Source organism: Lepidochelys kempii, chromosome 11 (assembly GCF_965140265.1).
Source record: "Lepidochelys kempii isolate rLepKem1 chromosome 11, rLepKem1.hap2, whole genome shotgun sequence".
NCBI lineage: Eukaryota > Metazoa > Chordata > Testudines > Cheloniidae > Lepidochelys > Lepidochelys kempii.
This window is the reverse complement of record NC_133266.1, coordinates 16,865,364-16,891,026: the sequence shown is the minus strand read 5'-3', so window position 1 is coordinate 16,891,026 and position 25,663 is coordinate 16,865,364. Positions and strand designations below refer to the sequence as shown.

The 25,663-nt window shown below is 42.6% G+C and overlaps 1 protein-coding gene across 1 annotated transcript in view; it reads right to left on the bottom strand.

The window, feature by feature from the left end:
* The window catches only part of GPR39 (G protein-coupled receptor 39), a 125,649-nt gene extending 103,984 nt beyond the window's left edge, over positions 1-21,665 (bottom strand). Inside the window, exon 1 of the mRNA XM_073305271.1 lies at positions 20,327-21,665. Coding sequence (XP_073161372.1) covers positions 20,327-21,194 — 868 coding nt within the window. The 5' untranslated portion in view covers positions 21,195-21,665. The remainder of the gene's footprint in view (positions 1-20,326) is intronic.
* Between the last annotated feature and the right edge of the window lie 3,998 nt (positions 21,666-25,663).

Sequence of the window (25,663 nt, the reverse complement as noted above, 5' to 3'; positions counted from 1 at the left end):
TGATCCCGCAAGAGCCAAGACATTCTTCCAAAGGGAGAGCCCCAATCCTTAGGGAAGAGTTAGAAGGACTGACACCAACCAGAGGCTTTACAGAGTAGGGGGGAGGGTTGATCTCTGATAAGCTTATTAGTAGGCATTCATTCTTTCATTGTTCAAAATTCATTTTCTTTGTAGCGCTTTGCCCTTAAAATTAACTGTGCTTGCTTATGAGTTACCACACAGCTCTTTATAACTGTGGGCAGTTACGCTATTTATAGCCTTTAAGTTGAAAAGTAGAGCAGGCAAGTTTAGGCACTCTGATTTTGCTGGGGACTTGAGTGTTAGGCAGGGAGCTGTAAATACCCAGTCAGGAGGGAGAGCCACTTGTCTCTCCACCCAAGAAAGGTGATGGCTAGGGAACCAGAAGTCTAGAGCAGGTGCCCTTGCTGGACCATAAAGGGGGAAATACAGGTGCAGTTGCCCTGAACTGTGACACTTGTGGATAAATGAACTGGTACTCATGAGGCAAAATGCAACACGTTGCCTTCTCATAGGGCTCCGAGCTGCCATGTGACCAGACTCTCAGTTCCTAAAGCAACAGGAATTGGAGTGCAGCATAAAGTGCTCACCCTCCCCCAGATGAGTTAGGAGTAGTTACATTACTCAGCAAAGTGGTCACTGCTAACTAGCCAGTACCATTAAGGGAATTTCATCTCTTCCTCTTATGATTTGAGGATGGTGGAGTCGATACATAAGAAGAGAAAGAAGGAGAATGAGGAAGAATGGTCCCAATTCAGGAAAGCGTCTCTTAACATGCTTTTCTGAATTGCAGCCCATGGAATAATGCTCAGGACACCAGTTAGAATGATAGAAGACTTGCCCCTTGCCTCCAGATTAATTTTCACATACACACACACACACACACTCTGCATCCCAAAGCATCTTAACAGACACGGGGAGCACAGTATTGCCATTCATTCCTACCCATGAATTGTTCCTCCATGAAGCCCAGCCTAGTCACGTCCCTGTGTCTGATGTCCCACCATCTTGTCAGTGGTTGGCTTCTAGAGTCTGACTGACCCTGGCTGCATTTACATTCTCATCTTTGGCATCCTATCAGCTGTTTGTCTTCTACAGTGTCCACGCCATCATAATCTTTTTTAACTGCAGCCAATCCTGTACCCTGATTTCACATTCTATTCTCCTAACACTATCTATCTGTCTTTAAATCATTCCACTTTACACTTGTCATCTTCCAAGGAACTCTTATCTCTAACTGTCTCCAGCCTTCTGGAGCAGTCTGTTTCATTTAAGGCAGCTTCTTCCAGACCAGATTGTAATTCTGTTAGTACACTGGTTAGACAAATTTTCACTTTGGTACCAAACAATGTTTTTATCTATCCATATTGTCACCAACTTCTGTGCAGCACATATAGCTAAAGCACATCTTATTTTAATCTTATCCTTGATGGACCCATTGGCACCAATCAAACTTCCTAGGTACACAAGATTTTACTTGTTCTGGGACTTCCCCACTGCTTCATTTCAATACTCTATCTATTGTCCCTTTTCCAAGATGCAACTACTTTGTCTTCTTGGCATTTATTGTAAGTCTAAGTTGACTACACCAATTTTTCAAGGTAGCAAAGGGTATCATAATTAATTCAAATATGTCTATGATGTAGCTTATGCATATCTATAGGTCAAATTCTGCATCCCTACTCAGATGATCTCTGCAAGGAGATAGAATCTTCCATCAAGGCACAGAGTGCCAAGCAGCTACTGTTTGACCTCCTGTCCATAAATGGGCATTAGGATCGGGGTGTCTGCCTCTGTGGATAATGTTTCCCACACTCACAACCACCTTTTTCCACTGCCATTGAAAAGCCCACAGCAAGCAGATGTATAAAATCTTCCTTTATAGTGCCTTCAGAGCCTGGTCTGAGACTTACTAATTGAATGTAGGTACTTCCATATCTACAGGGAGTAGATGACTCAAGAGTGAGAAGGGGAAGTACAGGATTTAACCTTACGTGAGTAAGTTGTTTCTTAGAGCTGCTTCATTAACAGCAATCGAGAGCCATATTGCCGAACTAGAAGCCTTCTTTGAGCAGGCTAGTAAAAGGTAGCCAACAACGGATATTGAAATGGGGACAGTAAGGCAAGCATAGTGTCTTGCAGGGGAAATGCCAAGAAATGTATGCTTTTTTTTTATTAAAAAAAAGTCACTTAATATATACAATCAATAATAGAGACACCTTCATTTCCAGAGGTCAAACCCCAACATTCCGAGTACCCTTGAGAGTTCTCCTCAAAAAAAGTTGTGACTTTCTTTTGGCAGGGAAGCTGACAGGAAATAGAGGCAGAGAGCACTTCTTAAATTCATTAGTGACCTGAAGAAAGAAACCCTCACCATGAATGCTTTGTGTTCTAAAACAGAGGCAGAAAAGTGAAATAAGTGTTTCGACTCAGCTCTAGAAAAAATATATAGATATTAAAATATAGAGGCTCAGCTCTCCATGAGAATGTAGAGAGTGCTCTGGTTTTGATGAAGCTCAGGGGAATGTTTCTGAGAAGCAGAAACAGGTAAGAGGTCAGGTTACCCGGATATAAGAAAATGGAAAATGAAAACATATTTGAAGGGGAGAGAATGAACTCCAAAGCTTTGATACAGAGACGGCACGTTTGGATATAAAACAAAAACCACCATCACACATTCGCCCGCACACATGAGGGTTTGTCTGACAATGGGGAGAAAGTGGGGAGGATTCACCCCAGCACCAGAGCTCCGCTCAGTGCAGGGAATGAGAGGAAGACAAGGCACCTGGCTGTAGTTCCTGATTCTGAAGTCCAGCCACACCACCACTTAGAGCTATCACCAGATACCTCTAACTTGCCTCTCTGACACAGGAACCTCAATGGACCAGTAGAAGACTGGTATGGTGGAGCTTTGCCATGCCCTGACACATGCCTTCACCCGAAGGGCAATGGCATGGATGCACAAACATGGAGGACCCCTCCTCTGTGGAATTTTTGTGCTACAGAGTTGAGGGTGGAATATTGCCCCTTTACACTACTTGTGTTGTACAGAGAGGCTGTAGCCAAGCTTGAGAATCTGGCCCAATAACTCCCTTCCCTCCACCCGGGGGTTGCAACATTGAGAAAAGAGTTAAAGGAAGTTATAATTACTTACCTAAGAGACAGGTTTTCTACCAAAGAGTGGGTGTCACAAGTTACAGTGCTCAACACCTTCTAGAGGGAGATTAAAAAAATCTAGGGCCAAATCATCAGTGGATGTCAGTGGGCATAGTTCCAATGAAATCAGTGTATAACTAGGCAGAGCGCCACTGAGGATCTAGCTTCTCCTGTTTGCAAACCATACACATTGCACAGGTTTTCAAAGGGTTGTAGCAGAATGTATTAACTCCCCCTCCCCCTCCAGCTAATTTGTAACACAAAGAAGGATTGACCTTACATGTAACCCAAAAGGTGTCTGTACTATTCAGTCTGAGGAAAAGATAAGCCAATTTCAGGTTCCCTTGGGTAAGATTTTGTTGCCTGATTAAAGAAAAAAGTAAATCTTTAAGTATACTTACAGTAAAGGTATTTGCCATTTGCCTGAGACTGGGAATGGCAGTGCCCTGAGTTAATTAAATCAAGTCTTCTGTGGTTGTTAGAGGATTTCATGTTTGAATTATGCAAATATCAAAATCTCTTCATTATAGAAGATTTCAAAATGAGAATGCTCTGCATAAGGCCAAGGCAGCTCAACCACCACCTTGTTGCCAAAGCTTCATGTGGTTTGACTGAAGCCTAACAAAGGGTTATGATTTGGTTTCACAGCACTTTGTTCACACTGTGACAGTCTAGAGGACATCATCTGCCTGTCAGCAAACAAACATCCAGTCATTTTAAAACTTCACTTCAGTCTGATAAGGTTAGACCAATTCTCTCTTGGAAGAAAGCATTCACAACACAGGCTTTTAAGTACCAGACACTGGGCACAAGGAGACTCACAACTGAGTAGGTCATGGATTAGTACATCCAAGGCATAGACTGAGCTGGGACACTAGGGAAGTAGAAAATAAATGAACACTTTATGGTGGGTCTTGGATCCAGGATGCAGACAAATTGAGTCGAGTGCACATCAAACAGGGATTGCAGCACATCAAACTTCGTGTACCCTTGGTCTTTTGGTGAACGTTTCCTACTCTTCTCAGGACACAAAGCAACTTGTATGGGAAGCAGCTCATAGGCAGAGAACCATTTGTGTGTGTATTTCAGCTGGAAATAGATCTCTTCCTATCCTGACTTCTGAAAACTTGAGCTATTTGCCTGCCAGGTAGTGTCACTGGAGAGAGTCTGCTGCACCTTCACTGGCTCCAGCACTCTCCCACCGCAGGGGTTCGTGCAGTCACATAGTGCTCATAAAATGACATATATAAGCCAGTTCACCTCAATAGTCAACTGTTTCTGCTAGTATAAAAAACACCCACACTGCACACACCGTCCCCAGTCAGAGGAAACAACCTCATTGCTGGGTCAGCCATAAAAAAAACTGACACAATGCCATAATCAAAGAGCAATAAACTCCAATCCTTCCTAGAGGCAGCTTCTAAGTTTTCATACCATACTCATCATAATGGTATCCGAGGGCCTTTAAGCCCTGAGCTTCAATTGCTTTGTGAAACATCTGACTATAGTCAGATAGAAATGGTCTAGTTTAAGAAACCTGAATGTGTAGCTTAGGTTTTCAATACAAACAATGCAATTGCATAGGGCTGGGTTATTCACATTGGTGAGCCATTACCTTTTTTTTAAAAAAAAAAAGTCTGTATTCAGGCATCTAAAGATGCAGGCAGATAATTCTGAAAATTCTATTAGACACCATCTGCATTTTTAGGTACCTAAATACCTTTGAAAATCTGGCACCATGAGACAACTCCTTTGTTTAACTGCTCACCAATGCAAGTAAAAGCAGCTCATAATCTAACCCACAGTAATTATGACCAAATAAGAATTCTATTAGCTATTCAAATAGGAGTTAAGCACCAACTCCCCGGCTTTCAATAGAATCTGGGTACCTAAATGCCCTTTGTGTTTCTGAAAAATCTGCCCTAAATCTATTTTAGAGGTCTCATTGGACAAAAATCAAGAAAATAAAGCTGTGTTGTGAAAAAGTCTAAAGACCATTTGATGCTATTTCAGAGTCTTAAGCCTAATCTAATCAATTCAGCTGGGCAACTGCACTTGCCCTTGACTTCTATTTATCCTTGACAAACCACCAAGGATTTGGTTCTTATTTGACACATTAGAAGCCACAGTCAACCTGCTTTGATACATGAACAATGTAGCCTAGTACTAAGCTAGCATTATGTGGTTTGGACCCATTCACAGAATGGGGCAAAGGAAGAATTTTATAAACAGTCTCACTATTTTAATTATCTAAGATTAAGATTTTTCAATAGTAATTAGTAATTTTTGGTGCTTCTACTGTATTCAGTATGGGTTCTGATATTCTGCTCATTACCATGGTATCTGAGCACCTCAATTCTTACATGCCCAACTTCAGATATTTTAAGAGTTTGGTTTTCAGAGGAACATTTTCTGAAAGTTAGGCCCTTCAAAAGGTGTCTCAATTGGGCATCCAAGAATTGAAGCATTTTTAAAAAAAAAAAATGCGTCACTAGAGCTGGGTGGAAAAATGTTGTTTTGGTCCTGCAAAAATATTTGATGACCGTGAATTTTGTTTTCTCTATTTTTTTTCCCCAAAAGGTTGTTTGTTTGTTTTTTTTATTTTGGCCCAAATTTTTCTGGTTTCAGTTTTTGGTGGGAGGAGGGAGGGGGACAAAAAAATCTAGAATTAATTGAGAAAAAAAAAACACACATTACCCATGGAAGATTCCATTTTGACAAAAACATGCCTTAAACAAAACAAACAAACAAAAAAAACCACTATTTCAAATTACAAATAAATAATAATTGAAAAGTGCCAACCAGCTTTTCACTTTTGAAAATGTTTACCCATGTTTGTATACCATCCAATGTCTTTAGCTGAGCTCCGGTGTAGAATTTGACCAATAACACAATGCTAATAACAAAGGAATTATATCCACCATTTAATAGAGGTGAGAGGAAAGGCTGTGTATTGAGGATGCAAAATATGATACAAGTATTTATCTTTTATGGATGATCATTTAAACCCTCAGAAAAAGTTAGTTGGACTCTTGTTGAACATATATATTTAGACACACTAGTACTTGCTAGAGATTAGATGGTTTACATTTTTATGGGTTTTTTAGGCTTTCCACGCTATAATTTAAAGCTGAAATAAGCAGAATCCAGTGTAATTTTTTCCCTGTTGTACAGCAAGCAGTTTACCAACTATTGCAGATACTGTCACTTTTAATTGGCCTCTCAAGTGATTGAAGGTTTTACTTTTAGCATAATTAGACTGCTTTTCCTACACTGGGAATGGAAAAGTGGAACCCAGAAAACAAGATTAGATAGATTAGAGTCTAAAGGAGGCCAAAGGTCACCGAAGTGTTAAAGGGGTTATTACATTTTCATTAAAACATGCAAAATGTAATTACACTGCAATAGAGTGCTTAAAGTTGTTTCAAGTGAAAAGTTCAGGGTATTAAAAGTAATGTAGCCCAAAAAATATTTAGCCAGAAAGCTAGAGTCATCACTAATTTACATCCTCTGCCATCCCAACAAAGTGGCGTCAGCTCAAAATGTGATGATGGTGAAACTATTTTTGTCTTTATGTGCATACACTAATAGGGCTCATAAGAATTTGGATGTTGTTCTAAAACAGTATGATCTAGGAATTATTTTGGGGCAATTCTCTGACAATTCTAATTCCACAGGAGATCAGACCAGATAATCACAATGGTCCCTTCTAGCCGTGGAATCTGTGAATTTCTAAAGAATGCTTTATCCTCCGTTCATTTCACCGGTCCTCGGTTTAGTGAGAATCCAGACACAATTGCCCTCCAATTGATACACAAAAGGAAACAGCAGTTACAGCAGAAGAAAGAGTACATGTTGAGGACACCTATATCAGCCTGACCTTTTCTCCCACCCAGACAAACAGCTCTAGGATATGCCCACCTCTTCCCCTCCATGCTGTAACACTAACATCACAAGGAAGCCCTCAGTTGCACTACAGAGATTTCTTTGGTGCTCTGGCTCTCTCCCAATCCAAAGCCCCTCAGAATGCCAGCAGCATTAAGAATACTCTTAGCACTGGCCTTAAAACCTCAGCCTCTTATTCCCCACTCTTACATAGGAGAAAAAAAAATAGCAACAAGGCGGTCTCATTACCCTCCTCTCCATCTCCCTTTAGCTGAGAGGTCAGTGCGCCTGCTGGTACCCAGAACTTTTCCCTCAGTATGTTCTTTAACAGAGAGGAGGAGAGAAAGAGCCCACCCAACATCCATCTCTGAAGCTTACCCCTGCTCAAGTGTTGTGGGTAGACAGAAATCTTCCAATCTTGTGTCACTCTCTCCAAAGATAGCTCCTGAGAGCAAGGAAAAAAGGCCTCAAGGACTTCTTCCAAGGAGCTGGTAGCTTAGGGTCAATCTGGGGGTGTGTGTGGAGCTGAGGAAGGTTAATAATAAAACACAGTGCCTCCAGTAATAACCTAGCGCACTCAGATTAAGTAAGACAACCTCTAGAATTTTGGAATACCATTCTCTTCCTAGGGACAATATACCATGATCCCAGGCATTAGTATTCCCTTCTGGCAATATTTTCTCGCTGTCACCCCCCGAGCCAGGCTCCAAGTCATGTATAGATTGTTCACATCTCTCTCCCAGTTTCAATAGATAAGACTCATTTGTGGCAAGTTCACAGATTATTTATTAAAGTCTTCACCTGTGAAAATTAAGTGCATTATCTATTCTTCTATTGTTTTGAATTCCGATTATACCACATTTCACAAAATTAAATCTTTTGTTTTCTAGCTGATGTCAAGACCATTATCTTTAAACAATAATTGCTAGTCTGTGAATTTTAATGAAAGAGCTCTAATATCAGAGAATTTATGAGTCATTTGGAGCTTTCAATTTGATCGTACATAACTCCTTGACTTCCTAAAGGCAGCTATTAGAATCTCAGCACTAAATGCACAGCAACAACCAGCAGGCTAAAGCTTATATTCTTCTTCTTCCATTATGACAAGTGGATTCCTAGACTTGCAGTCTTACTGGGCAGCTAATACCATTGCAGAACTAGTCAGGAGAAATTTCAAAACAATGATCTCCACTGCAGACCACCAGTTTAGATTTCAATATGTAACTGTGCCACAGCCCCCTCCTTCTAGACAAAAACAGTTCTAACATGTCCCTTCAGACTTTCCTCAAGGGTAACCCAAGCAATTTACACTGCTAGGCTTCATCTGCATGGTTACCAAGAGGGAAAGAGATAATCTTTCTGATCCTTTAAATCAGACGCAAGAGTAACATATCATCAAGGTCAACTGACTATTAGACTAAACCTGCCTGCTGATAGTTTCTTACTTGTATAAATAACCATTTACAAAGGAAGGAGGAACTGAGAAAAAGCATAGATTTAGCATTATTTCTGAACGTGAAATCCATGGGCCAACTTTTTCGCTCCCCCCAAAGTTGGGTTTTAGAATGCTCTCTCTGGCCCCATGTTTAACACTTTTCGCTCACCCCTTTTTTATTATTAAAGCCATTCTCATTCACATTGTCCATATGAATTTTTAAAGGAGGTGAGTGTTAATTTTATGAATGATTATTATTACACAATATTTATTCGGGATTTCACACACACTGTATTCTTCCTCCCACACAAAATGTGCACTTGTTGGTTATAAAAGGAAAGATTACTAATTACTAATCTTTAGTAATCTAAAAATTAATCTCCCAAAATCATGCTGTATGTAGTAGCATGAAACAGTTTACAGGCTGCCACATGAACGCTGAGACATCTCAGACAAGATACATTTCTTAACATCCCAACAATTATCTCCCAGGCACATCTGCTTGGCTCCATATTGGGAATAAAATTCCCTTCTGGTGCTGTCCTAGGACGCTTTATTCTACCTTTTCTAGAGTTTTAAGAGGCAATTTCTGCACAGATCTTTCAGTCACCATCCCCACTCTAATCTCCAACCGAAAACTGTCATTGCACTGCGACCCCCTTCTGACAACAAAAATTACTACATGACCTCACACCACAGGGGTCCCCATGAAGGCGAGTTGCTTGACCTTGGGCTTCAGCCCCACATGGTGGGGCTCAGGCTTCGGCAAGGCCGGCATTAGACTCGCAGGGGCCAAAGGCAGAAAGCCCAAGCCCAAGCCCCGTGGGGACGAAACCCTTGGGCTTTGGCTTCGGCCCCTCATGGTGGGGCTCGGGCTTCAGTTTACTGCCCTGAGCCCCATTACAGTGGTGCTAGAACTGGGAAAGGGGGGAGGAACATGGTCCTCCCACTTTTTGAAAGTGGACGGGACAGGCCAGTACACTTTTTGCCCGGCTGGACCCCACTCCCTTTCCTCCTCTCCCCCTCCTCCCAACCAAGGCCCCATCCTCCAGCCAGGCCAGCTTGGAGGCCGGACAGGGAGCCGCATGGACCCTCCATCTGCCTGCGGTGTGTGGGGGCTGAGAGCAGTGCCCAGCCCATATCCCCGCCCAGGGCAGGTGGAGTTCTAGGGTCCACAACTCCATGCCGGCTCTGTCCCTGACCTGCCTCTAGTTGTGGGGTGGGGCGGGGGGGAGGAAGAGAGGAGGGCCCTCAAAGCCACAGCCAAGCCATAATAAGAGCCATGCAGGCAGCTGTGGGGAGTCATGGACCCTCCCTCTGCCCTGGTCAGGGAGTCCGGGGGGCAGGGACACTGGCAGGGGTCTGCTCTAATGCCAGCCCTGGCAACCCCGTTAAAACAAACTTGCGACCCATTTGGGGTTCCGACTAACAGTAAGAGGTATTTGCATTCCAGATTTCCAGTGTGTTGCTGTGGGTGGCTATAGTTTCCCCCTGTATGGTTAAGATTCCAAAGTTTGTTCCCATTTGTGTGTTATTACCACAGATCTACCTTTCTCTCTCCTAAACACTATATTATTAAATTCCCATTTGTTGAGGTTTGTGCAATAAAATTATTACATCTAGCACCGTAACAAAAGGAGGCTCATATAAAAAGGTGTAATCGTCCCTTTTGGCTAGTGGTGTGCCCAGCACTGCGCTGCTGGAAATGCTCCTTTGTGTTGTTGTTGAGGTTTTTTTTTTAAAAAAAGGCTTTGACTACTCCTGGCCAGTAAACACATCCAGATCAGTATATTTAGCAGCACTGTGAATATGTCAACCCCGATTCTCCCACCCACTGCCAACCCAAATTCAACCCTGGGAAACAACATTCTATCCAGCAAAAGTTCATGCTGTAGTTTTGTTTGGAGATGTTAAATCACTTCCCATCATTAACGTGGAGCTCTGATGATACAGAATGGATGATACATTCCAACCCAGAGGTAGCTGTATTTCAGTGGAGGGTGATTGATGGTTCCTTTAATATTTTATCTAAAGACTTTCACCTAAAATGACCACAGTGTCTCAGGAACTGTTTAGGAGTCAACCACCCTCCAATGAGATGCAGCTACCTCTGGGTGAAATCCAGTATTGTGTGACAGAACATGGCAATACTACAGAACTATTTGGGACAGAAGTGAAGGAACCATATTCATCTGAACACATGGGGGAGTTTTCGATAATCAGAATGCAATTACCCAGATTTGGGCAGGGCACCAGGGTTAACACCCCCTACTCTTGTGGAATGAATGAAGGCATTTTTAGCGATAACAAGCAGGCAAGACATTTGCTTTTATGTCTTATTCAAAAGACAGCATCAATACAGTGAGTCAATGCCACAGCAAAGTGGATGCCACCAGCACAACTTCCTGGATTATCCAGGTGTTCCCTTAAATTCTCCAGCCAAACACTCATCCAGCTGCCCCTGCTAAATTTATGAGATCTGACAATATCTAAGCACCAGGTGTTACTGATACATATAGTTTATTGACTTGTGTAATCATAGCCCTCTCCAAAGAAGGCCCCATCAGGAAATATATGGTTAAGGGGAACTATATAACAAGCACACATGAAAATAACCACCAATCTACAACATATTCATCTTTAAGCACATGTCCAATAAAGTCTAAGGGGACTATAACCTAATCAACCAAGTTGTTCTTTCAGTTTTTGTTCTGTCTCCAAGCTGAACCTTTTGCTGTAAGGAAAAGAAGCAGACAATTTCCAGCCCATGAGGAAATGTCTAATTATTCTGTAACAGAAGTCCTACCATTGTCAAGTTTTGCAGCACCTGAGTCATCTCTAGATGACAACCACATATTTTTAGCAGAGTACTTGAAGTAATCGGTTCTCCTGAAAATCCATTTGCCAAGTGCCTTACAAAATATATTTCCTTGGTGATCTTTTGAAAGGCGATTTCTATACACAGTATCTTTATTTTGAGCTACACATTAATCTGCCAACACTAGATGGTTCATAAACGGGGGGTGGAGGGGAGGAAATCAGGTGCCCTTTTCCAGTTTTGGGGGGCATTTTTTAATTTCCGATTTAAAGAAAAGTGCTAGCATTGGTCACTGTAGTTATATTTAGCTTTAATTGACTGTTTAGGTCAGCTCACACGCCTGTTTGTTTAAAACTGGCATTGTGTAGAATTAAAAGATTAACGACTGCCAAGCTAATGAGTCGTGAACATGGGCCGCAGTATGTTTTGTGATTATTTTAATTAACACAGTGGAGCTAGGCATCTGTGTGTCCCCACTGAGTATTGAGTTTTACAGTAGGTATCAAAGAGGCAGTGTTTTTCAGGGGACAGGACACTGGTGTGATATTCAAGAGACTTGTGTTCAATTAATTCCTGGCTCTGCCACTGATTTGGGTGACGTTTGGGAAGTTGCCTCTGCTCTCAGTGCCTGTTTCTTCTCCCACCCCTTCCCCTGTCTTGTGTATATGGATTGTGAGCTCTTTGGGGAAGGGACTGTCTCTTCCTATACAGCACAATCTTGGTGCTGCTGGAATACAAATAAGATCAAAGTGAACTCTATCTTGTGGCGGAACACTAAATCTGGTACATTGTAAAGTGCTGAGTAGAGAGACCTCTCCATATTTGAAGAGGACAGGACAAGGAGTAATGGTCTCAAGTTGCAGTGGGGGAGGTTTAGGTTGGATATTAGGAAAAACTTTTTCACTATGAGGGTGGTGAAACACTGGAATGCGTTACCTAGGGAGGTGGTAGAATCTCCTTCCTTAGAAGTTTTTAAGGTCAGGCTTGACAAAGCCCTGGCTGGGATGATTTAATTGGGGATTGGTCCTGCTTTGAGCAGGGGGTTGGACTAGATGACCTCCTGAGGTCCCTTCCAACCCTGATATTCTATGATTCTATTTGTGTAAGCACTATGACAAATTAACCCTAAAAATGCCACCAAATTGTAACTGCTTTTAATAGAGAAGCTACACAAAGCTTGTATGAAAAGTTCCTATTCCTGCTTATTTGACACTACGGTTCTTCTGCCAAAGCGGGAGACAGCCGAGCTGTCAGCCTGCCAGGGGCACTGTATCCTGTGCATACAGCAGACCTGGCTGTGTTGAGTTGGGAGAGGGGCAGGGTAAACACAGATCCTTTTACAGTCAGGGAGGGAGAGCTGCAGCCCCTACTCCAGCCAAACAACTGGGAGCAGCAGCTACCGAGGGTATGTCTACACTGCAATTAGACACCGGCTGATCGGCTATGCCAGCTGACTTGGGCTCACGGGGTTCAGTCTGCAGGACTGTTCAAATGCAGTGTAGATGTCCAGGCATGGGTTGAAGCTGGGGCTCTGTGACCCTCTTACCTGACAGGATCCTAGAGCTCAGGCTCCAGGTGGAACCTGAATATCTACACTGTAATTAAACAGCCCCTTAGCCTGAACCCGGCATGCCTGAGTCAGATACCTGCTGCTGGCCCACGTCAACTAACTGCAGTGTAGACATACTCTGAGAATCATAGAATCATAGAATATCAGGGTTGGAAGGGACCCCAGAAGGTCATCTAGTCCAACCCCCTGCTCAAAGCAGGACCAATTCCCAGTTAAATCATCCCAGCCAGGGCTTTGTCAAGCCTGACCTTAAAAACCTCTAAGGAAGGAGATTCTACCACCTCCCTAGGTAACGCATTCCAGTGTTTCACCACCCTCTTAGTGAAAAAGTTTTTCCTAATATCCAATCTAAACCTCCCCCACTGCAACTTGAGACCATTACTCCTCGTTCTGTCATCTGCTACCATTGAGAACAGTCTAGAGCCATCCTCTTTGGAACCCCCTTTCAGGTAGTTGAAAGCAGCTATCAAATCCCCCCTCATTCTTCTCTTCTGCAGGCTAAACAATCCCAGCTCCCTCAGCCTCTCCTCATAACTCATGTGTTCCAGTCCACTAATCATTTTTGTTGCCCTTCGCTGGACTCTCTCCAATTTATCCACATCCTTCTTGAAGTGTGGGGCCCAAAACTGGACACAGTACTCCAGATGAGGCCTCACCAATGTCGAATAGAGGGGAACGATCACGTCCCTCGATCTGCTCGCTATGCCCCTACTTATACATCCCAAAATGCCATTGGCCTTCTTGGCAACAAGGGCACACTGCTGACTCATATCCAGCTTCTCGTCCACTGTCACCCCTAGGTCCTTTTCTGCAGAACTGCTGCCTAGCCATTCGGTCCCTAGTCTGTAGCTGTGCATTGGGTTCTTCCGTCCTAAGTGCAGGACCCTGCACTTATCCTTATTGAACCTCATCAGATTCCTTTTGGCCCAATCTTCCAATTGGTCTAGGTCCTTCTGTATCCTATCCCTCCCCTCCAGCGTATCTACCACTCCTCCCAGTTTAGTATCATCCGCAAATTTGCTGAGAGTGCAATCCACACCATCTTCCAGATCATTTATGAAGATATTGAATAAAACCGGCCCCAGGACCGACCCTTGGGGCACTCCACTTGATACCGGCTGCCAACTAGACATGGAGCCATTGATCACTACCCGTTGAGCCCGACAATTTAGCCAGCTTTCTACCCACCTTATAGTGCATTCATCCAGCCCATACTTCCTTAACTTGCTGACAAGAATACTATGGGAGACCGTGTCAAAAGCTTTGCTAAAGTCAAGAAACAATACATCCACTGCTTTCCCTTCATCCACAGAACCAGTAATCTCATCATAAAAGGCGATTAGATTAGTCAGGCATGACCTTCCCTTGGTGAATCCATGCTGGCTGTTCCTGATCACTTTCCTCTCATGCAAGTGCTTCAGGATTGATTCTTTGAGGACCTGCTCCATGATTTTTCCAGGGACTGAGGTGAGGCTGACTGGCCTGTAGTTCCCAGGATCTTCCTTCTTCCCTTTTTTAAAGATTGGCACTACATTAGCCTTTTTCCAGTCATCCGGGACTTCCCCGGTTCGCCACGAGTTTTCAAAGATAATGGCCAGTGGCTCTGCAATCACAGCCGCCAATTCCTTCAGCACTCTCGGATGCAACTCGTCCGGCCCCAGGGACTTGTGCACGTCCAGCTTTTCTAAATAGTCCCTAACCGCCTCTATCTCCACAGAGGGCTGGCCATCTCTTCCGCATTTTGTGATGCCCAGCGCAGCAGTCTGGGAGCTGACCTTGTTAGTGAAAACAGAGGCAAAAGAAGCTACATAGCTGATTCATGCTTCAAACAGGGGATACAGATTTCTCAGCAGCTGGCCCATCACTTCGATACTCCTTTCCACAGTAGATAAGAGGTTAGGATGACCACAGATCTCAACGTTTTCAGGACAAAGACAGACAGAGTGTATACTGACAAGTGTACAATAAATGCCCACAAGTCCATGCAGTGCAAAGCCACCCTTGGCATCTACCTGGGTCTTTTATCACCATTTTAGCTTTTGGCAGAAAGGCCAGGAGCTGAACAAGCTAGATCCCCACTTTCAGGGTCAATCCCACCTGATCACAGAAGGACTGAGTATTGTGGGGAAGCTTGCACTGCTGTTGCCCAGGTTTATCCTCCATTTATCCAAGTTCTACCAGTCCAGCACTTTTCCTGGGCACAGGTCTGAAAATGTAACACTTCACTAACTTCTGCTGCTGTAGATGAAGCAAGAAGTTTAAACAGAAAATACTGCACAAGCGTGAATCATACAATATTACACTGACAAAATGACAATAGATAGATTTGCCTTACTGCTCATAACACCAGCCTGAGATAACAGCCCCAATATACATTTTATCACAGAATATCAGGGTTGGAAGGGAGCTCAGGAGGGCATCTAGTCCAACCCCCCACCCAAAGCAGGACCAATCCCTAACTTTTTTCCCCAGATCCCTAAATGGCCCCCTTAAGGATTAAACTCACAACCCTGGGGTTAGCAAGTCAATGCTCAAACCACTGAGCTATCCCTCCCCCATAGAATGATGTTTGCAATGAACAAGGAAGCACAGTCAATTATGAGTCATTTAAGCAAATCCCACCCCATATCAAACCAAATTCTACTTGCTTTACTCACACAAGCAGTCCCATTGCAGGGAATGCAGTTTCCCATACGACTAAGAAGAGCAGGTTCAGTTTCCAAGTGATAAACACACACTGAGGCAAGGACAAGAAAAGTTGCTTGCAAAAACCCCTAAAGTGTGTCTATCTGAAGTGCAAGACACTTAAATTTGAGCTGTGTAAGCAATGAGGTACAACAGCACTTATATCCACTGTAACATATGAAAGGAACAGCACTGTGCTACTTAGAAGGGCATTAGACTTAACAGTTACAAGTCAATCTCCCAATAAACTGGGGCAACTTTGCACAGCTCCACTGGTGTAGAGCTACCGTAAATCTGGCTTGCCCAGATATCGAAGGATTTCACCAGCACTATGGGTCCAGCATTGCTGTTGTGGTTCCCACACCTCTCCCCTCCAGGCTGCCAGCATAGTTCTTGGGTCTGGAGGAAGAGGAGTGTGGCCAGATATCTCTGCACCCCAGCAATTTCCAAATGCCTGAGCAGCCCCTTTGGATCTTAAAGTAAATTAAAGCAGTCTGAAGAACTGGGGTTCAGACTAGCCCAGCTAGGGACTAGACCAGCACCACAAGAACTGGGGAAGTGGTTTAAATACACCTTTATACCATCTATTCCCCCCGCCACCACCACCACCACCCCCAAGAGCTGCATCAAGTGTTCCTCAGTCACAGTCCAGAATCTGGTCCATTACATTAGTATATTATAGACTATCAGACTGGAAATCAGATGAGCATCTTGACAATATGAACCAAATTTCTGCTCTCCGTTATGCTAACAGAAGAATTTGGTTCTGTACATATTTCAGTAGTATCTACCTTTGTATTCTCCCTCAAACACATGCTCTCTCTACGCTATGACTGTCCATTCCCATCTGCATCTTGATTACTTCCCGTAAACTATCTACTGAATTCTGAAATGATGCAGGAAATATTTTCTCACTGTCAACTTTCCCAATTTGTTTTCATTATTCCCAAACATGGCACAATAATAAGGCACTAAAAAACAAAACAAAAAAAAACCAAACAAACAAACCATCAGTTTCTACTTCTGTGTTTTTCTACTTACATTCTTCTCATCTTTGGTAGATTTATGAATTTCTGTTTTGTAGAAGTTATCACTTAACAACTGGAGGAAGAAAATGCTAGATTGTTTTTATTGCTGTTAGATGCTCAAAGACATCTTGCTATACGCCGTCATTTACATTTCACATTTAATGTGAAATATGTTGGAAATAAGCAAATATCTGTTTTAATTTGACCCATCTGTTAAATGAAATACAAAGAGGGCTGCTAAATCAACATATTTAAATTAAGCAATTTGTAAACAATTTATATGTTTGTTTCTTCTTGGTTAAAATTGCCTTCAAGCATAATTCTTATGAAATCCGCATATTAAATTGCATTGTATTATTCTCATGGATGCAGGCCATGATTTTTTCCTCTTCAGTTCATTAATTTATTTCCTAACCCAAGTTAATTAGTGAGACTCATATTTTTAAGAGCCATTTGAAATACATTGTAAAAATCGTTTCAGGAAATTCATGAAAGCATTTTCCAACACTGTCAGCATGCTGGTCGCACACAGAAAATGTTAGATATCAGTGGCAAATTCCTTTAATATTAAGCACCAGACAATTGCTTTCATTTAGCTTTTAGCATTGGTCCTGACCCACTTCCAACTGGGCAGTCAAAGGAAAATTAAGAAGTGGAGATATGGGCTGTGAGGCTGGCAAACCAGGTGCCAGCTCTTACCAAGGCTTTAGGCCTTGGCCAAGCACTGACAAATTCATTGCTGGAACAGTGTCTGTTTCAGCTGTGTATCAGCATGGTTAAGATGGGCATTGAGCTTATAACCATGGGTTTAGTGTTTAGACTTTATGAAATGCTTGTAAATTGCTGCATGCATTAATCTCAGTAATATCTGTATCACCTGCTATAAGGCAATATTTAAGTTTTTGCTTCATAACTGTAAAAAAAGTATTTGCTATGAAACCGTGAGCCCTGTCAGGAGGGATTGTCTCCTGTTCATCAAGGCTACCAAAACTAAAGGGGCCATTGTGGGATATTACAATACAAAGACTTTGTTAATTGCCCCTTCACAACCACAAAGAGGCTATATACAAAAGAGCTCATTTTGAATTCTGAAAGAAGGAACTAAAAATAGCTAAGAAGGAAGTTTTTCATCTCTCTTTTGCTGTTGAGACCCTCAGAGGGCTAGAGTTATGAAACAGAAACAGAGATCCCCAGGGTCGACCTGGGTTAGCCCTAAAAGACATTCAGTGCTGACAGATTACTACAACCTGGTCATCTTTTGGCACTATACACTAATTCATTTGTGTGTATATATATTTGCCTACTTTAACCTGGAATAAAGTTCTCATTTCTTTTCTTAATCCTTAGCTAGTGTACTATAGGATTGGCTAAATGTGTTGTCTTCGGTGTGAGATTAGAGGTAAAATTTGACATGGGGGTGAGTGACTGGTCTCTTGGGACTGGCAGCAACCTGAATATTGTGTGACCTTTGGTGTACACCAATGAACCATTGCTAAGTCCAGCTTGCCTTGATGGCAAGATAGACTGGAGTGTCCAATGGGATTGTTTGCGATTCCATAGTAAGGTTGTTATGGCGCTTTAGAAGGACACACTTGTTACTGAGTTGGTGAAATCTAATAATAGAACATACCACCCATTTGAGGCATCTGCCCTGCCTTCTTGACAGTCTGCCCTGAGGTTGGCACTCAAGGTTGTAAGCCACTCCAGACAGAGTGACAGGAGATAAATGGGAAGAAAAAGCACAGTAATGTAGTTTCCCCTCTGCACCCACATAGAGTGCATTGCAGGATTGGGGCCTTAAGCTGGATTTGAATGTAGATGTGGACAATTTGTGAGGGGAGCAAGTTACACAGATATCTGAAAGGTCCCACTGTAGCAAAGACCTTAAACAGCAAAACAGTCTCTCTCCCTTGCTCTATGCAAAGTGCATTAGTCATTGCCTTCCATCCCAGAAGGCAATTCAGATACAGTGCCACTGAAATGTAAATCATCATATTTATACAGTGCCTTTCATTCCAAATGATCTCAAAATGGTTTGCAGTATCATTAGAGAACCACAGTAACCAGAGTGTTTCTTCTCAAAAAATGCACTTTAGACACAAGGACCAGACAAGTGTTTTGACAAAGTAAAGCGTATGACCTGAACCTTCAGTTCTCACCTTTGAATCCTGCAGAACACTTTATGCATGTATTTGGCCACATCTGTTATCCAACACTTTTAATCTGGTTACTGAGACATAATTACAGGAGTAAGGTTAGATCTTGTCCACATGGTATCTTTTAACTGGGTCCGCAATTCTGACCCAGACATAATGCAGAAGAGGCCAGAGAAAGACCAGGTCTCTTTTCACTATAGCTAGAATTCCTGGTTCAGGAATCCATTTCTTTCCCCCTATTCCATAGGCCTCTAGAAAAGGTTTGGTGGGTTGCAGATAATAGTAAGAATATGACTAGCTAGGAGAATATGGGACAGTTAGCGTTAATCTCTGCAAGGTTTTTTAAGTGGAAGAGCCTATTTGTGTCAACCCCTTCCCTGAGGTATCGAAGTGCCAAAAAGCTGCACTGAAATCCTATTTTGTCTATGCATTCATCCACTAGCTTGTTCATTTACCGTAGCCACTACTGTATTAAGCAAGCCAGCAAAACAAGGATTTGCTGTAATTCAAGCAAGACATGATTAAGAGCACCTCTAAGACCCTCAACTGGAGGTGGAGGCTACATGGATCACAGCCTGGAAAGATTCCGGGTTGGTGAAATGACAACTTGATTAGTTTTAGTCTGACAAATGTGGTGAGAGAGATCAGAATCAGACATAATTCCAAGGTTATGGGCCTTCAAATAAGACCAGAGGAAAAAACAAACAAACATGGGCAAGAGCAACCTGTGAGACCAAATGAACTCTCCAGCCCAGTTTCAATCAATCATTCAACTTAAATATAGCAACAATTGACATAGTTCAGCACAGGACACTTGCTAGGTAACATTCTGAATAGGACATGGATCAGAACTGGCTGAGATTTAGATCTTGTGAGACAACAAATTTTTGCAACTGCCACATAGTCAGGAATTTAAGGGAAAAAATGCCAGCAGGAACAGTTTGACACCAAGTCACTCTCTCTTTGCCCTGCCTACCAGACTAACACTGTATGCCACAGTGAGGCCAGCTTCATTTGTCCACAGGGAAAGAAACACAGAGTGTAACCAGGCAGCATAAATAACAAAGTAAACTGGATTTTACTTAGTGACCTCCCTCCCCATTGCTTTAACATGGTAGAATGTTAATAAGACACAGCTCAGGTAATCAGATTTTTTAAAATATATTTTTTAAAATTTAAAGGGTCCCTTTAAAAAAATGGCGGGGGGGGGGATGACTGGAATGAAACTAAAAAAACCCAGCCTTCGCCTTTGTGTAGAAAGCCAGAGGATGCAGATGGTATGAGAACAGTTCCTCTGGGCGTGGCCCTCAGCTGTGCCATTTGAGAGACGCTATTCATTTTCAGTCCCACATTCCACACCACTTTAATTGTTAAAAAGTTATTGTCATCAAGAATGAAGAACCACAAAAGTGAGGAAAGAGAGAGAATTATTTAGTTGTATGAATAATTTTCTTAAATTCCAGGGCCTCCCTCATTTTGGACCTGCATCCCATACTGCAACACATGGGCCTAAGCAGGGTGAACGAGATACCTCTAAGTTTCTTCCCAACCCCTACAAATAAAACATGCCCTTACCTAGGAAGATGATGGTCTGTTTCCTGGAGTTCTTGCCCTCCATACTCTGATTTTTCCTTAGATACTGCTCCTGGTGACTTTGTACCCCTTGAACCATCACAGTCCCTTTCTTGAGGATCATCAGAGTTTTCATCATGCTGCGGCACATGAAGGCCACTGATGTCAGCACCAAAATGTACACAATGAAGGCGCTGAAGATGCTGGACTGGAAGACAATCCACTTGGAAGAAAGATTTGTACATATAGTGACATTGCTCATCAGGTTAGGCCAGTGGTATCTGGAGGTAGGCGTGATGCAGGGAGTCACTCCTCGGTGACCCTGGACAACTTCTAGGGGGTATTCAGTGCCCATTGCAAAGAGCAGGGGAAGGGCCACCAGGATGGAGATGACCCAGACAAAGGCAATGAGTATCTTGGCCTTATGGGGTCCAGAGGCAGCCTTGAATTTGAAAGGGTGGCAGATAGCAATGTACCTCTCGAAGCTGAGGGTGGCTACGTGAAGTATGGTGGCATAGCTGCAGGCCTCGAAGACGAAGCAGTACAGCTTGCAGGCCACGTTGCCATTTGGGGTAGAGAAGGGGATCCAGATAATGCTGAAGAACTCCACAGGCATACCCAGCAGGATGACTAGCAGGTCCGAACAGGCCAAGCTCACCATATGGTCAGTGACCTCCTTCTGCAGATAGCCTTTCCTCTGCAGCACTTTGGTGGTCTGGATAGTGATACTGTTGCCCACGATCCCTGCAACAAAGATAAAGATGTAGACGAAGGCAAGAGTGATCTTGATCCACAGCGCAACCTCGAACTCTGGGACATGACTGTGATCAATCACATGAGAGCAATTTGCCTGGCCACTTTGCTGAGCCATGACCAAGTCCACAGAAAAACAAGGAAGAAGACTCTGCTTACCAACTCCCTCCAATATTCTAAGTAAAGAAGTAAATAGATCCCGCTTCCTCCCTTCACAGTCACAAGCTTGTACAAACAGGCTGCAGTGAAAGGGACTCTACAAGGCACACCTGACCTGAATCAAAGCTGGTTTGTTAGTTACAGAGAGTGCGTCCATAATTCAGCACAGGCGTGGTGGGAAGGAGATAGGGTAGTTCTCAGCATACGTTCCCCTTTTCTTATGATGGATGAAACAAATTTCTTTTCATTGTTCCTTCTCTCTTCTCTGCTGAAATCAGTTCTGTTTTCTCAGACACTCCAGGCAATGAACTGCAGAGCTGTACCTCTTCCATTCACTGCTGCTATCTACTGCTTTGCAGCACACCTTGCACCCAAGCTTTCACTGCCGCAAACTTGGGGATGAGATAAGAGTTTGTGCAGCTGCTCTCGTTTAACATTAACTGGCTGAGGCAGAGACAGGATATGGTCACTGACCAGCAGTCAGGTGGGTAGGGGAAAAAGTGCAATAGCTTTTCAAAACAAACAGCCTCCACTTCCTGAAATCAGATACCTACTGTTGTAAGAGGCCTTTACCCTGAACCTGCCAGCCAGTAGACAAATAAAGGTGGGGTTGGTGTGGAAGGCAGATACTGGAGAGAGATGATTCATTCAGTAGCTTTCCTTTGAGCAGGATTCAGGCTTTTGCTCTATGCTGACTTTAACCTCCTTTGTTGCTCTGTTTTTATACTACCTTTAATCAGCACATTCCTCATGCATGGTTGTGATGCAGCAGAGCAAAATAAAGTGGGCCTAAGCCTTGCTTCAGATATAATTTGATTGACTTCAAGGGGGCTGGCTTGATTTATGCTAGCTGAGAAGCCAGTCCAATATTTTGATTGCAGCCCTATATGGACAAATAGGTTTCTTAATGTAAATAAATTATTGTTGATGAGCTGATGGACATATAAAATACATATTTAGAATGTAAAGGGTATTCTAACAAGTTTTAAAGTAAGTCAGACTCTGAGCATAAACAGATTAAAAGTATCTCTTTACTTTTCCATTTTTTCCCCTGCTAGATAAAAATAATACAGATAGCAATCCTAATCACGCTCATTCCTTCCAATAATCATGACTGGCAGGGATTAGACTGTATTTCCCTCTTCCCTGCCTCATTCCAGAGGGACTGAATTTAATACTCTCTTTAGTTTTAGTTTCACACCAGGACACTAAAGGCTCCTGAAGTAATCCCTGGGCCCATTGATTTAGGGGGGTTGTATGGGTTAGGAGAACTTCACAGTACAATGCAAGTTGTTTTTCCCCAAATGGCAGAATAACTTTAGCAGCTGTAATCATGCTAGGTCCTGTATGATGAGCTGTTCTAATACTAAATCCAAGAAAAGTGGGTTCAAACAGTAATTTTTATTAACTAGAAAAGTTCAGGTCACATTTTATCTCAAGATAAGAGGAGCATTAGAAAAATATTATTAAGCAGCCTCCTCATATTCAGTGGTTATCTCTACACCTAGGCAGCCCAAGTACATAATGAACAAAGAATGCCAATAACTGGATAATCAGCACCTGTTTCAATGGATTATTTATGCAGTTCTGTTTCAGAGAAACCACCTCAAACCTTGCAGAACTTCAAGCCCTGTAGCCCCAGTCATCTTTCCTTATGCTTGATAATTCAAATTTGTTCTGCTCAGACAAGCTTTCTATTATTACCCAATTTCTTTCACTTAATTTTACTTTATAAAAGTGTGAACAAAGATTACATATGCATGACTGAATCATGGAATTGAAGCTAATTAAAATTTGCTGCTTGCTATCAAAGGGAAGAAAGGGGGGGGTCCAATAGGATTAGATCTCCCCCTTTTTCCACACCAATTATAAAATGCATATGCAATTTTGCAGCTTTCAATATTATCTTTAGAATATACACAATGTTTATTAACTCCCTTTATTAGAGTTGTAGTACCACAGGGGGAATAAGAGTGGAAAGAGAATATTTCAGTGCCCATAAACTGAGATCATAAAAAAGAAGGTACATAGGAACTGCCATATCAGATCAGAATGATTGTCCATCTAGTCCAGGATCCTCTCAGGAAGGTCTGAAATATCCATCGTGGGTAATTATGCAATAATATACCTATATGGGAAGATTCTTCCTAACCACAGATAGTTAATGGTTGACTGCAGTATGAAGGTTGAAGGCTCTCATATATTTTATCCTAATTAGTGTAACACTAGATTATATTATTATTATTCACATGAATGTCTAATCTTTTGGAGGATCTTATTAAGCTCTTTGCCTTACAAATATCTTGTGGCAATGAGTTCCACCGGTCAATTTTTTATTGTATTCCAAATTTTCTATTATTTTTAAATTAATTTCCATGGATGGACCCTTGCTCTTGTATAAGAAGAAATGGTTCTTTACAGCACCCAGTTGATCTATGGGTTGGTCACCAAGAGTTCACCAACTCTTGCAATTTTATTATAACTCTTATGCTTTTGGGGTAGGGGAGTTGGGGTTTTTTTTTACCTGTCTAATGAAAACATGATGAAAGGCTGAAACTCATGAATCTTCCCTTACACAAAATGGCCACAATTTTCTGTTACTGTCAATGGGACTGAGGCCAGCAAGATGGTCACCATTTCCTTACAGTCTATCTGCAAAGGGAAGTGAGGCTGCCCTTAATAAAGAAATTGTCTGCCACCTCCCACTGTTTTCAATAAGGTTGACTTTTCAATCTGAAATTGTAACGCATGCTTTGGCAAATGAATAGAGGGGAGTTACAAAGTCAAAAGACAGACTACAAATATTTGATTTTTTTTGGTCATGATTTTTTTGGGCTAATCTGATTATTTTTGAGGGTCTTACTCATGATTTTTGATGTCTTGAGTTTGATCATACTGGGGGCCAGTCATCAGTGTTGTGGAGAAGCCCACATATGTAAGATAGCACACAGCAGTGCTGGCAGGCTGCAGTCAGCACTTTATCAACCAGACAATGACGGTAATGCAAAAAAGCTCAAAAAAAAAATATTAAGTGCAGGCAAGGTAGATGCAGATCTGACATTCTACCTGCAGCCTGCTCTCTCCATTGGCCAGGTAACATTAACTCCTGCAATGTTCAGAGGTGACACATGGGGAAGGTGCAGGGAAAGAAAGACAGAGTCCCAGTTCCCCCCGCCCCCCACAGGCAATGTGGGGCAGGGACAGAGTGGTAGCCCCAGGCTGGGAGCTGGAGGAGGTGTGTCACTGGGCAGGGAAGACACATGGGGTGGTCACATGTCCTCCCCTTTAGATTCTGCCTCCCCCCACTATGGGGAGGCACAAGTCATCTATCATGGATTTGTTTGATAAGATACTACGAGTAATGGGCGGGGCGGGGGCATACAAATACATAGATAGGTAATACAGATTATTGTGGCTGGAGTAATGCTTATGTAAATAGTTCTTCTATGGTTAGCTTTCTGCTTTAATCTCTGTGTGACTCTGTGTGCAAGTCTACACTGCAAAATTAAGTCGACCTAGGTTACATCAATGTACCACCACCCCAATAATTACATCGCTTTTGCAAATCCACACTATGCTCCTCGTATTGGTGGTGCACTCTTCACCAGGAGCGTGTGCACCAATTTAACAGTCAGTGTGGGGCATTGTGGGACAACTCCTAAAAGGCAGCAACAGTTGATGTAAGCAATGCAATGTCCACGCTGACACTGCATCGACCTAACTACATCAAGGCTACACCTCTTGCAGAGGTGAAATTATCAAGTTGGTGTAGTGGGTGTGATAGGTTCCCCCCAGGGTGCTACCTGGAACCGGGGTACCACTGAGTCCACCTGACCCACCAGCCTGGGCTCCCTTTACACTGTACTGCTATGACCAGCCTGCCACGCCCTCTCCCAGGCTCCAGTCTGCACCTTCACCAGCACACATACGGGTAGGGACACATCCAGCTGAAGAAACATACAGATGCTGTGATCAGCTCTGTGTGGAAAGGCTTCAGCTAAGGAACTTCCCAGCCACTTAGACACTCACCCCACTCTGGAGTGTAAACCCAAAATTATACCCTCTTGCACCGCACAGGAAACTGAACAGCATAAGCTCATGAAATTCGCCTCCTCCCTCAATGTGAAGAGGAATATACAACAGCTTTCTGCCCCAAGTTATAACTCCCACACACTGGGTTGTGATAAAGCAAAAACACATTTATTAATTACAAAAGATAGATTTTAAGTGATTATAAGGAATAGCAACCAGATCAAAACAGATTACCTAGCAAATAAACAAAACACAATCTAAGCTTAATATACTAAAGAGATTGAATATGAGTAGCATCTTCTCACCCTAAATGATGATTTAAGCAGGTTGCAGAGATTCTAAAGGGGCCAGCTGACCTTGCTTGCAGCTTAAAAACCCCAGGTATTCCTCTCACAG